The sequence below is a fragment of the Vanessa atalanta genome, chromosome 22 (genome assembly GCF_905147765.1).
Source record: "Vanessa atalanta chromosome 22, ilVanAtal1.2, whole genome shotgun sequence".
NCBI classification, from domain to species: Eukaryota; Metazoa; Arthropoda; class Insecta; order Lepidoptera; family Nymphalidae; genus Vanessa; species Vanessa atalanta.
Genome location: NC_061892.1, coordinates 3,148,181 through 3,162,144, shown reverse-complemented (window position 1 = coordinate 3,162,144; position 13,964 = coordinate 3,148,181). Strand labels below are relative to the sequence as shown.

Here is a 13,964-nt window from a genome sequence, read left to right as displayed (position 1 = left end):
ATAAGACTCGTGGATCGGCGAAGTTCTCCTTAAGGTGATCTCGGGCCTCCTCTCTAGTGCGGTCTCACTGGAGGAGGTTACGGCTGTCCACGATTCTCTGCGGAGCATCGCGAACACGATTGCCCGCAGGGAGAGCTCTCAGTCCTACCAGACCAGGAGCTGCCTCCCTGCACTCAGCACCAATGACATAAAAATACCCTATATTTATTTTATGTTTTATGTTATAAATATTCTTCATGCATTTAAAACATCCAATTATAATAACAAAGGTGTTTTTTTTCTGCGCAGTTGTTTTTATAAAACTTGACATGCAACGAAGCGTAATCCATCACCGAGTTTCTAAAGCATTCCATCTATTTAATATTTGTTTTAAAATAAATCTTAGTAGATTCAAGAATCCGAAGGAAATTTCTAACAAAGCGTAACAGCAGAATGAAGACTAGACAGCCACCAACAAAAGAAATAAAACGCTAAAAGCAAATGAACCGTAACTGAAAAACAAGAAAAGCATTTCAAATTACCATTCCTTTACCTTGAATATCTTCAAACAGAGAAGAAAAACAAAATAGTTTGTATAAATGAATCACTTATCGAATAGCGAGCACTTTGAGTGTTTTGTTTGATATCGAATATGCTTTTATATATATGACTTTTGTTATTTTTTATTTTATTACAATTTTATTTGACGACCTCCGTGGTCGAGTAGTGTGTACACCGGTTTTCGTGGATACGCCACTCCGAGGTCCCGGGTTCGAATCCCGGCCGAGTCGATGTAGAAAAAGTTCATTATTTTTCTATGTTGTCTTGGGTCTGGGTGTTTGTGGTACCGTCGTTACTTCTGATTTTCCATTACACAAGTGCTTTAGCTACGTACATTGGGATCAGAGTAATGTATGTGATGTTGTCCAATATTTATTTTTAATTTACACCTTTCTTTGATGATTTTATCCTTTAAATTCTACTTCAGTTACTTTAATTCAAGTTTCATTCGCATTTTAATTCCGATCGTAAATTTTATAAGATTACGAAATAGCTGCATCTCCTTTGATTGGTATGTCTATGACCTTTTTTATTTTAATATTCTAAAATGATCTGAACGTTAGACGTTATTAAAGACAACTTATTTTTCTAAGATAAGTCTAAGAATCGGCGTACTGTTCTCATCGTCATCGTATTAGAAACGTCGTAAGATTTAAAACTTTAATAATAAATATAACCTACGAAATATTTATCGCGATCGGAACTACAATTTATCATAGAGTTAATTTTATTTTCATTCTTATAGGACAAGTACTGTATACAAACCACGGGTCCACTAAAAGCTACTAAGTTTTACCTTCGAGAAATTGTAAAAATTAGCACTATATGTCAACTTATATGTTTGCTTACTTAAGCTCTATCTATTTCCTGTTAAAATAGGTCAATATCATCTATGATCATATAATTATATATTTTTTAAAACATGACCTTTTTATATGATTTTTTGTAGCGACGTGTCCTTGAATTTAGAAAGTATTAACTTTAATCCCTTAAAACTAAGCTTCATCTAGATACTGTCACACCCAATTTCAGCTGGTTATCTAGTTGAGGAGGGTCTATCCATATTTGCGTCATATATTACATTCAATATATGATCGATACATATATATCCGCTATTCCAAAATTAGAACTATAAAATTAATATAGGTTTACAAACTGAATGCAAATAGAACGATATATAATTACGCAGTTAAAATTAAAAACACGTGTCTGTGTGAACACAACTGAATATTCTAATGTTGATTTTGGTATCGAATATGAGATATTTAATTATTATTTATTCATATATCTGCTTTATTGTCTTACAAAATTAAATCGCATTTAAAAAATCTTTCTTCTTTCTCATACATGAAATGTTGTTTTGTAAAGCATACGTTAAAATATAGTAATAAAATCTATATATATATATTATATAAAAGCGAAATCCCACTCAGTGATTAATCACGAAATATCAGAAAATATAACCCTTACAAACTCGAAATTTGGCAGGTAGGTTCCTTATAGGGTGTAGACATCAGCTAAGAACGGAATTTCAGAAACTTGATCCCAATGGGGGTAAAATGGGGGTTGGAAGTTTTTTTTTCTAGATTTCGCGCGGGTAAAGCCTTAGCTCAACAGTAACTAATAAATAGAAAATTATAATAAGCGTTCTATTTTTAAATTTCCTTAACTATTCGTATCTTCCAATTATTTCTCTCCCTAGCTTGTTATTATATTCAATCGAGGATCTAGTAACAAAACAAAAGACATTCAAATTATAAATATACAAATGAAAAGTAAATAAATATACTTTGACGATTTGATTTGATCTATGACGTAAATATAAATAAATGATACGTACAATGTTCTATATATAGACTCTTTGACGTCACAATAAAAAAAGGTTTATAGAAGTATTGTAACTTTGAAATTCGAATAATGAAACAAGGCAAGCATAACAATGTTACTTTTAAATAAGCTTGCCAAACACGTTATAAGTTTGAAATGTCGCTAATGGTTAGTTAGTTATGGACCACCTAATGGTTAGTAATATACAACATTTACATATTATATTGGAACTGTGAGAAATATTGACCATCCCTTACATCGCCAATGTGTAACTAACCTTAGAATTAAAATGCCATGTCCCTAATGCCTATAATAATACTCAAAAGTACTAATTCTATGTGTACGCGCGAGAGAAAAGTGGACTGTAGTTAAGGAAACAGGGGAGTTGTTACCTCAAAACTGGGCTCTGACTTATGAAGACACGTTCTTCTTCGGAGCGCTCCCTTGGTCTTCATACACTCGAAGAACACAGCCAAAGGGATGGATGATATTACAGGAAAAGGATAAGTCCGTTACGCAAGCTAATTTCAAATGCGCGGCGCACTCACACAATACACGTTACCGCGGCTCACACCACAAGGGAAGAGAAAAAAGAAGTACGTCATACGTCAAATCATTCCATAGACAAATATTGACGTTTCAATGTACGCATAAACCTAAATATGCTACACTTTGTTACTATATGAAGAATATGTTTTTTTATGGCATTGATTGGCGTACGAGCATATGGGCCACCTATAGGTATATATATATATATATGGGTAAGTGGTTACCACCGTCCATAAACTATAGCGCTGTAAGAAATATTAACCATTCCTTAAATCGCCAATGCGCCACCAACCTTGGTAACCAAGCTGTTATGTTCAAACTGGAACACAACGATACTGAGTACTATTGTTTGACGGTAGAATATCTGATGAGTCAGTGGTAACTATCCAGACGGGCTTGCACAATGCCTACCACCAAGGAATGATGATGAGTGTTTGGTACCTTGCTCGAACCTTGCGCAAAACTCACCTCCTTACTAGTACGTAAAATACAAAATTGATTAACAAGACAAGAAAAAAAAATAGCAATAGTATTGTTTTTTTTTTCGAGAACATTCCAATAACTTTCATTCTTTAGTCTGAATTAAGGATATCAGGATCCGCAAATTTTATAAGCTCACAGCAACTAGACCAAACGATGTAGTTTTCTAATATTTTATTTTTGAAGCCTCCATTACCTAAACCGCAATTTAGTTTTAACGTAACATCGTAATGCAGGTTTAAACTTTCATAATACTTGTTTAAAATTCAACCTACAATGTTTAATATGCTTGTATTACTCGAAATAGACTCACTAAAAGCTAAAATTAAGGCTTATCTCAAAACCTGGATATTGCTCCCATAATGAAACTTTTGTATATTTTTACTTTATCATCACTAAATTTTGATAAATGAAGACTGTTTATTACATTATATAGCGTTAAGGTTAATCTGTTTATATATAAACGAAATACCATTGACTGACTCGTCGTGAGATCTCCGAGACTGCGGGTAAATTGATTTGAAATTAAGCATATTTGCTCCGTACGACGTAGAATAACTAAGATAGGATTTTTGGAAATTTCATGTTTATGGTTAGGAAAGGGGGAGTGGGGGAGGGGGCGGTAAAATTTGACCAGCATTTCATCTCAGTCATTTTACTCATTTTATCTAAGTCAACATCAACAAGAAATTATATTGTATTTTTTAATAGTATTTTTTTTTAAGTTATGAGCACTTTTAAAATGTTTTTAAGTTTAAATAGAATTTTAAAGAGTCGAGATATTTTTTTTATATTTTTATAATGGTATACTTTGTTTTGAAAGGGTATATGGAATTGTTAGTATTTGATTGAATTCTGGTATTAATATAAAATATATTTAAAAGCTTTACTTGTACCGGAAGTCGATAGGGCCTAGTGAATAAAATACGTGGTAATTTACTATCATCGAGTACAAATCCAGAAAAATACCATTAAGTTCACGCATTATTTTCATTTTATTTGTTTATTATTTGCAGCACCGATACTAAAACTAAATTTAACATTTGATTTGAAAAAAAAGTTGCACGAGGTTCAACAGGCGGCCTTCAATTTTGAGTATTCACCTGCAGTCTAGGCAGTGGTTTATATAATAGCAGTTCCGTGATCCCTAAGAGTAAGGTACTGCTGGTTTTTGGTGGGTATTACGTTGTTCTGGAGCGCACCAGATATTCTCGGCTCCAGCGAATCCCACATACAGTAGGTTTCATTTTGGGGTCAATGTGTAAGAGCGTCTTTCCGGCGAGTTTTTTTTTTTTTGTTTTGACTTTATAATGTCGGATAAATTATTTAATTACAAGTAATAACCCTTCTTTCATCTTCAGTTCTTCTCACTCACTTACGCTCAAATCTAAATTATTACAATAAAGGCGAATACTTCCGGTTAGAGACCGCCTTAAGGGATAATATATGGTAACAAAATGTACAAAAAAAGTTTATACTTCTCCAAGGAGTTGGCACCGACTTCAAATAGTTTAACATATAAAACCTTTTAATAAAAACTCTAAGTTATTTTTCCCTTTTTCTTGCACATTCTATTATTCTTGAAGTCTGTTTATGTTTCCTAGAGTCAAATTGTAATATGTTGTTTCGCCTAAATAATAATGATTATAACAACCTGTAAATATCCTACTGCTAGACTAAGGACTCCTTTCCTTTCGGAGAGAAGATTTGGTGCTTATACCACCACACTGCTTTAATGCTGGTTGGTGGATACGCATATGGCGTTTAAATGAATTAAGACATACGTAGGATTCTTACAAAGTACATGGGAATACGGTGGTATGCGTTTGAACCCGCAATCATCGTTGAAGTCGTTATAACCACTGGGCCATCACGGCTCTTAGCAACTATTAACAATAAAATGTTTCCACGCCCCATTAATATATGAATAAAGCAAATATAATTGACGTAACAGATATATTTCTATAACATACGTTTATCTCTTATTTATTTGTTCAGAATGTATGTTTCCTTTTGTAGTAAAGTCTGCTTTCAAACAACCTAATTATCCTTAAAGAATGAGACGAAGAATTTGATTCAAAAGGAAAACAAATAATTTTAAAATTATTCGAGATAATTAATCGTACTGTGTTACTTGTAATAATTTTGTTTGTATCTCGAAATATTATTTCAAATAAAATAAACAAACAATTACACTTGGAGAACAACAAAGTTTGTAAGATAATAGCTACAGAACTCGTTAAAGTACGTATATTTTAATCAGATACTTAAAAATTTCGCGTTTCTGAATCGCGCTGGCAAGATATTCTTTGGATACATAGTTTATAGATAGTTAGATAGATCGTTTCTTGGTGGTAGGGCTTTGTACAAGCTCGTCTGGATAGGTACCAACCTCTCATCAGATATTCTACCGCCAAATAACGGTTCTCTGTATTGTTGTGTTCCGGTTAGAAGGGTGAGTGAGCCAGTGTAATCACAGGCATAAGGGATATAACTTCTTAGTTCCCAAGGTTGGTGGCGCATAGGTGATGTAAGGAATGATTTTCTCCTGACCGACTTCAGCCACGGCTATTCATGTTTATCTTGGGAGGTTAGCCATATATGACGGATATGTTATTGTGCAATAGTATGTCGGCAGACACGTGGATTCTCTGTTACATCACTTCCATAATTCGATGGCAGTACAAATCTGACAAAACCAAAAAACTCAGAGAGAGGATAAACTGCTTCAAATGCTGTCCAAACAACGTCTGCCTCAAAATTTTCAGTAGAAAAATCAAAATCTCTAAGATTTGCGCCCTTATAAACACAAGACGTACGAGGCAATCTACATTTATTTACATGTATAGCGTGTAGAAATATTTATAAGCATAAATCTGATCATATTTAATTATTTTAAATGTGATTATCGAGGTATTTTACGGTTAAATTGTGTAGTGTAGCAAAGAAAATGATTTCACAGAAATATAATCAATTTCTTAAAATACTAAGGAATAATTTAGCTATCAACCAGTGGAAATATATTATGGAATTGTATCATTAGTTCCGGAGTTCACGAACAGACAAACAATTTTTACCTTTTTATAATATTAGTATTGATTAATTCACAAATACAAGTGTTTTATTTATGTTTTCAAATTCATGTAACAAAAGCCTAAAAGGATTTTCTAGGAAAATTCTAATGATCAATTTTTCAATCGAGATTTATTTGGAAGTAGTCTTTAAGGCTAAATACAATAATAAATCTGGCCAGAGTTTAGCGTTAACCAATAAAACACTTATTGATAAACAATTAATGAAATAAATTAAGGCATTTAATTTTTTTATAATTGATTTCATTATAATCCAAGAAAAACTACCGAATATTAAATTTCGTGTTATAAGTGTAATTACAGACTCAAATATAAAATATTTCTATAAAATCCATTCAGTCTACTGCCAAGTCGCAATATTTAGTATCGTTGTATTCCGGTTTGAATGGTGGATGAGCCAGTGCAATTACAGGCACCCCTGTGCCTGTAATTGCACTGGCTGTCATAACATCTTAGCTCCCAAGGTTGGTGGCGCATTGGTAATACAAGGAATGGTTACTATTTCTTACAGCACTAATGTCTTTAGGCGGTGGTAACTACTTACCATCAAGTGTACATTTTACCTGGCCGCCTATATAATAACAAAAAAAAACTGTGATATAAATTTTGTAACTTACCTTTTTTGAAATCAAGATTTCTACACTTTTAAACATAATAATTGACCAAAGTTTATTATATGAAAATGCTTAAAACGCCTTGTTGTTTTACTCTCCAGAAATATGAATATAGATACAAAATATCATAACGATAATAAATTGTTACAAAAATAACAATATGGTACTAAAAAGTATAATTCATGAGACGATACCCATTATATTTGAGTTCGCCATTTAAAAACACCTCTGGAATCGTAAAAACTGGGCGAATGAGATGTGAACCACGCGATTTAAGGCAAGCAATTTAGTTAAATGACGGTACCTACATTAAAAGGGCCGATGTCACAAAGTTGGATGTGGTAAACAAAGTTAGTTTTGTTCATTTAATAATGAGAGCGACATACACAAAACATGGAGTAACTTTGGAGCAGATAAGTTTGAATTATTTACGTAAATCGTGAACACCGACGAGTAATATCTCGTATTTAATAGGACCTTGTGAATTATGTCTTCGGTAATTTAAATGTAAATGTCATAACATGACATTTTTATTGCATCAGTAAATGTTTCAACATTTGACATCAACCAATTCTCTGAATACGGAGGTTTCAGAGACTTATTTGGCAAAATGTTCTGTAACATTATGATCTATAATCGTCCAACATACATGCTTTACGAAGCATGTATATATATCATTGGAAATTCTATACGTAGAATCATTTATACTGATCAAAAATATAGGTTTTGGGTTTTCTTAAACTTAATAATGTATAATTTACAAAATTTTTTGAAGAATTCTGTCGTTAAAAATTCCTCAGACGATATGAAATTTGCAAAAAAACATACGTCTATCCTTTGATGTTAGTTGCAAGACCTAAATGAACATTTTGCAACCGTGTCAAGAAAGAAGTGACGTAATGAGTCATATTCTGCAAATTCAAAGGACTTAAGTGCAGCTAGTCTCCAAAAAGCAAGATTTCAACAGCAAAAAAGAATCTTCAGGAAATCTGCATGGATTTGAAATGTTTTAAGCAATACCGAATTCACATTTTTAAATACTTTCTAAAGACACGAACCGTCCTTGCTTGAACAATTTATTTCTGTGAGCAACTAATTTTGTATGCTCTACGGTGAAATACATTCAAATGTATTCAAGCCTAATTTAAGCACGTTGGAGCTCTGAGTGTATCCTAGTTGCGTCATCATTACTGTCATTGTGAATATACTATTAAGAAAAAACTACACATTTAGTAAACTATCTAGCTAATATTTTAAGTTAACTAAGAGGCAATCATTTAATATTTTTTTAAGTATTTAGTATACATGCAATAATTGACATGGCAGTAAATAATTTTATATCAAATACTTATATTTGTATATGTAATCCTATATTAATTTGTCATGTATCTAAATAAAATAGGATGGTGATTTACTTATATTCAAATATTTTTGATACAATATGTTGCCTTATTATTATTTTTTTAATTGTCCTTGTCAGCCGCAACTAGATGACTGTTGCAGTTGTACTGAGTGCTTGACCTGTTGCTCTTTTGCAGATATCAAATTTCATTCTGCAACGCTTTCAATTTTAAGTGACTATTTTTCCCTTTATAGTTTATCTTGCTTAATATTTAATGTAAGTAATATAGTGTTGTATGTGTACAGCTACAAATATTATTTTCTATACTTCTGAAGAGTACATTTTTTATTACCTTTATTTCTAATAAACCATAGCGTAACAGTGTCAGAGGATACTACTATGAAGACCGCATTGAAAAGATTAAATTAAAATAATATCTTAAAACTTCATCTAAAAAAATTTTGGTTTTATTTTCGAGATTTTTTAAATATCTTCCTGTTTTCCGAATTACAATAGATAGAAAATTATTATTATTATTTGAACTTTAAGAGCCCGTAATTCAATATCAAAAATGATCCGCATCTGCATTTAAACCCTAATTTGCCAGGTCCAAAATTTCTACCATCAATTCAACGTAAAAAAGGTTTTCGTACCCCTTAATATTAAGGTTATTCTGCCAAAACCCACATTAGAGCTCAGATGCTTTCGCAGTCCGGAATAATTTCTTAATCAACTCACCTTTGTTTAAGCTAATTGTGTCATTTGCCATTCTATTTGGGCCCAGTTACAAACAGAATTTCAAAAACATTGCCTTGTAAAAGGTTTGTAAACACGTACGGAAATTTATTTTCAGATTTACCCACATTGCAACTTTGTTGTTATTTATATATTACCGGAGTTACGTCGCCTTAATCATTGTTCAAAGTATATATTATCGGGTGTTTTAAAAAGGGAATTTATTATATTTAAACAAAAGTCAATTCAATTCTTAGTTTAATGGCTTTTAGTTGTGCTAAACAAAAGTCTCATTGACATTTTCTAATACATCATTGTGACGTTATGCTCAGCGATCTGTTTGTACAAAGTTAGACGATGCCTATGAACTTTTAATATATTAGAAAGTACTAGTACGTATAGTTAAATAGTAAGAGCAGCTTTAGATATAAAATGTGTAGTAATACATGTTATTTGATAATTATGGTATTCAATTTCCTCTCATAATTTTACACAGAATACATTTCACGTTGAAAACCCTCTATTAAAATTGGGAAACCTATGTCATGATTTTTTAAATGTTCTTATATAATTTTAATTGAAATAATAATATTTAGTATTGCTTTGACTTTTAAATACGTTTTTTTTTAATTGAAATAACATGTATGAAGTATGATTATTGATTCGGTTATCGACACCGTATTGTGGCACTACCGTCACTTCCGTCTCGTGGCGCGGTGAGGCGAGCTGGTACTGCCTGGCACGGAGAAGCGCGGGATTTTTAACTGGAGAGAAAAAAGGAGGACGAAGAACGGATTAGCTGTTAAAGTTATAAGTAATATATGTATCGAGTGGTTTTAATATAATGGAAGTTAATGTGATGTGAGTTTTTATTTTAACTATTCGTTCATGTTCGAATACGAATTTCCACCAGCGTCCTTTGTGGTCATTTTATTTCGGTTGTTTTGAAACAAGTTCCTAGTTGTTATAGATTTTTGGAGAGCTAAGAAAACGGTTATGTTTTTTTTTTTTAAATAATCTACAGGACAAGTTTTATAACGTTTTTTTTTGTTTTTAAAGCGTTTTTGTGGAAAAAAGATCAAAAAAATATTTAAATATAATAATATCGTTTTCCGTCTCGTATTTTTAAAGTGATAATTATTGTTTAACTATTGAGAAATATGTACTTAATATTTAATCGTTTTTAATAATCAGAAGAAAGAAATAGATTTTAATTGAAACTTTTTTGCATTTTAGACTTATTTTAAAAAAACCTTAAAACGTGATATACCAAAAATGGGTTCACTTTTGAATTATGCATATAGGGATTAAAATTAACGCAAATTAACAACAACGGGAATACGTTGACTTACCAATAACCCTGCATATATCCGCAGAAGAAGATAAATAAGTTTTGTGTTTGTTTTATTTGTGTGTTTGTATAGTATTCGAATTAAGTTTTACGGTTTTTATTACGAAACATCTTAGACATACATGACACAGTCGTACATGACAACACATGACTATATAATGATGAAGTCTTCCCGGAACTTGTCAAGCATTCCTCGGTAAATAACTTAAGTTAACATGGATTTATTAACAATCTTTATAAAGCTGAAAAGTTCATTTGAACATTCTCATTTCATAAATAGTCCTGGAACAGATTTTGAAAAAATATTGTGATAGGTAATCCATTTAATCTAGCTAAGTAACATCACGGACCTGGAACAGTAACGTCTTTTTTATCTCACTAATTTATTAGATCAACAACGAATAAATGAAAAAACACAGATGACTAAAAAAAAGCCAGAAGTGGTTCCTCTAATGTAGGTGTGCTCTACTAAACAAAAAAAAAGATTACTGATTACAATCTAATTACAATACGAGAGTAACTAAGGAGCAAAGTAACCTTATAAACCTTACAAGTCTTATTTACGAGTATAAGCAGTAACACTCTGATATATATTTTCGTGTCTTCCTTAATGGATGTTTGACAGAAGAAGACAGCGTTATTTAAATATTCATTAGTAATCCCTAAAACAATAAGGCCCCTTTTAGGATATAGTTAGGATAATTGGATCATCTGATGGTAAGTGGTCACCACCGCCCATAGACGTTAGCGCATTCCTTTCATCACCAATGCGCCACCAGCTTTAGGGACTCAGATATTATGGCCCTTGTATCTGTAGTCACAGTGTCTAATACTAAGTGTTGCTATTTGCTGAAAGAGTGTTTAATTAGTGGATGGTACCTACCAAGACTTACGCGTGTTAGCACCAAGCAACCTAAAACCCTTAAGTCTTAAGTATATCAAGAGTAAAATATATTTGAGGGTGAAGATATTTGATATCAACGTAAAATCAATTATCTACAGTAAATACGTTTTCTCTGATAAAATTGTCTCTGGTATTTTCTGAGACATATTATGTTTTAGTTCAGTTATACTATTTTTATTTAACGTTCCGTTCGTTTCGTTACGATAACATCCGGTTTGGTATATTTCGCTTCCGATACAATATCATCTCATATGAATACTATATATTAATTTATATAAATAAAACATATCTATTATATAATAGATATGTTTTATTCCATAACTAGAAATGTAATACTGAGAATTTCGAATAGTTTCAAAATTAAAAAGGACACTATTATTCTAATAGTCTAGGAGCTATATAAAAAGATTTTACTCAAATCTTTATCGGAAAAAATCGATAGTTATTTTTACAAAATCGCTTGTGATATGACCTTGAAATAATCTAAATATGTTTCATTCATATTTTCGTAAATGAAATCACGATTAATAAGAAAATATTATGTTTATATATTTATATCTGTGTATATATACTATACAACATCGACACTCAAAAGTTTTATATATGTTTATTTTCTAATAATTTTAATAGTTTTTTAGATTTGTTCTCGTTCCTTAAAAAATAGTACAGCGTCTTATTTGTTACAGGTACCGCACATTACGGCGAGGATAGCGTCGGCTCGTTTCCATACTTCGAGTACAATGTCCCCAGAAATGTGACAACAGTGGTTGGACAGACTGCCTTCCTGCATTGCAGGGTTGAACAGCTTGGTGACAAGGCGGTGAGTTTCTAATGACATTATTTTCCGAAATTTTTGTTCACTCTGCCGTATAGACTGCCGCGTTCGATTCGTTTAAACCCCAAGTCGGATTAGAGAAAATATTGGACCTTTCTGACCAGAAATCCGCGGTATTTTATTTATTTGTAATCAAAAGTATTACATAAATATATTGTACAGTTTAACTTAAAAATATTCACAACTTTGTAATTATATACGCTTGTGTTATGAATTTATATAATTTAGACACTAATAACATTGTCTATATAATTAAAAAGGGCGACAAATGTGAACGAAAACTATTTATTATTAAACAAGTATTGATTAAACTACTTTTGTCCGCCGAAATGTACCAAAATAATACAGCAGACTGGAAGTTAAATTTGTTATTTATACCTTATGTTAGACTAATAATTCCCTTCCAAAAATAACTCACACTATCTAGCATAAAATCTCTGTTGATTATAAATTAGAGTTACTAATATTATTAATTCTTAAATGCATATTGAAAATATAAATATTTTATTTACGTAAGAATAATTTATAGCATTTGTAACTTAAATGAGAATGTAACCCAATCCTGCGTCTCTTATTTTCAATCAGTAGAATTATTTTCGAATATCACTATTTATATTTCTACTATTATTATAAATTCAAGAGTACCTCTGTCTGTTACCTCTTCACGCTCAAACCGCTGAATCACTTCAGATGTAATTTGTTATGGAAATAGTTTCAGTCCCGGGGACATACTTAATTTACCCCTCGAGGGTATAAAATGGGGCTGATGGTTTATGTAAGTAAAGTTTTATAAATTTCAGACGAGTAAAACCGCAGGCTCAGCTTGTAATTAATATTTAATCACTCTGTCACGGCCCGTCAGTTTCAAAGGGTACCATTGAAAATCAACGTTGGGTCTAACCTAACATAAAAGCTGAATGATACACCTTATCAGGATACATCACAGTTGTTGTTTTTGGAACGAAGTTCTTTTACGCTGCTTACAGTTGAGTGAACTGTCAAAAATCGTCACGCAATGAAAAAGCGTTATGCCCCCTCCAGGCGACCTTTCCCCCTTCCATTTCTCTTTATATTTAAATACTGTTTACTTATGTATGTATATTGTATAAATGCACACGGGATTTTTAATAACGATTTAATTTCTTACTATTTATTTATTCTTAAGCATTGTTAATTTATTTCACACAACGGGGGGTTCCACGACATATTTCTTTACCGATTTTATACAAAATTTTAATAAATAGTTGCTCTATTTTTTGTTATATTAAACTTAAGGCGTTTTTTTTCTTTGGTACAATTATGTAAACTTTATGTCTGCAATGTTTGTTTGTCCTGAATAAATGTTTTCTTATTCTTATTCATAAGAATATTATTATGGAATCACTTTTTTTCCACAGTTTCACTCTAACAAACTTTACGACGTTTTATAAACGTATCTGTCAAATATCTATTAGATAAATTTGCCTGTTTTTTTTTTATTATTTCTTCTTGATTAATGAAATATATTATTTATGAAAATAAAAACACTCATTTTTCATATCAATAATTTATTTATATTTATTTTAATTGTAAATTTATAGAGTGTGAATAAATAAATCAAGTGATTTTCGTTCAACGGTTTCATTCGTCTGAGACTTATTGAAACCAGTGGTGGGATTTACTTTGACTATCAATGAGATAATAAAAATATACGGA

At 31.5% G+C, this 13,964-nt stretch overlaps 1 protein-coding gene across 1 annotated transcript in view; it reads left to right on the top strand.

Moving 5' to 3' along the window:
- The window catches only part of LOC125072750 (zwei Ig domain protein zig-8-like), a 63,872-nt gene that overhangs the window by 29,319 nt on the left and 20,589 nt on the right, over window positions 1-13,964 (top strand). Inside the window, exon 2 of the mRNA XM_047683433.1 lies at window positions 12,121-12,254. Within this exon, the coding sequence (XP_047539389.1) occupies window positions 12,121-12,254 (134 nt within the window). The remainder of the gene's footprint in view (window positions 1-12,120; window positions 12,255-13,964) is intronic.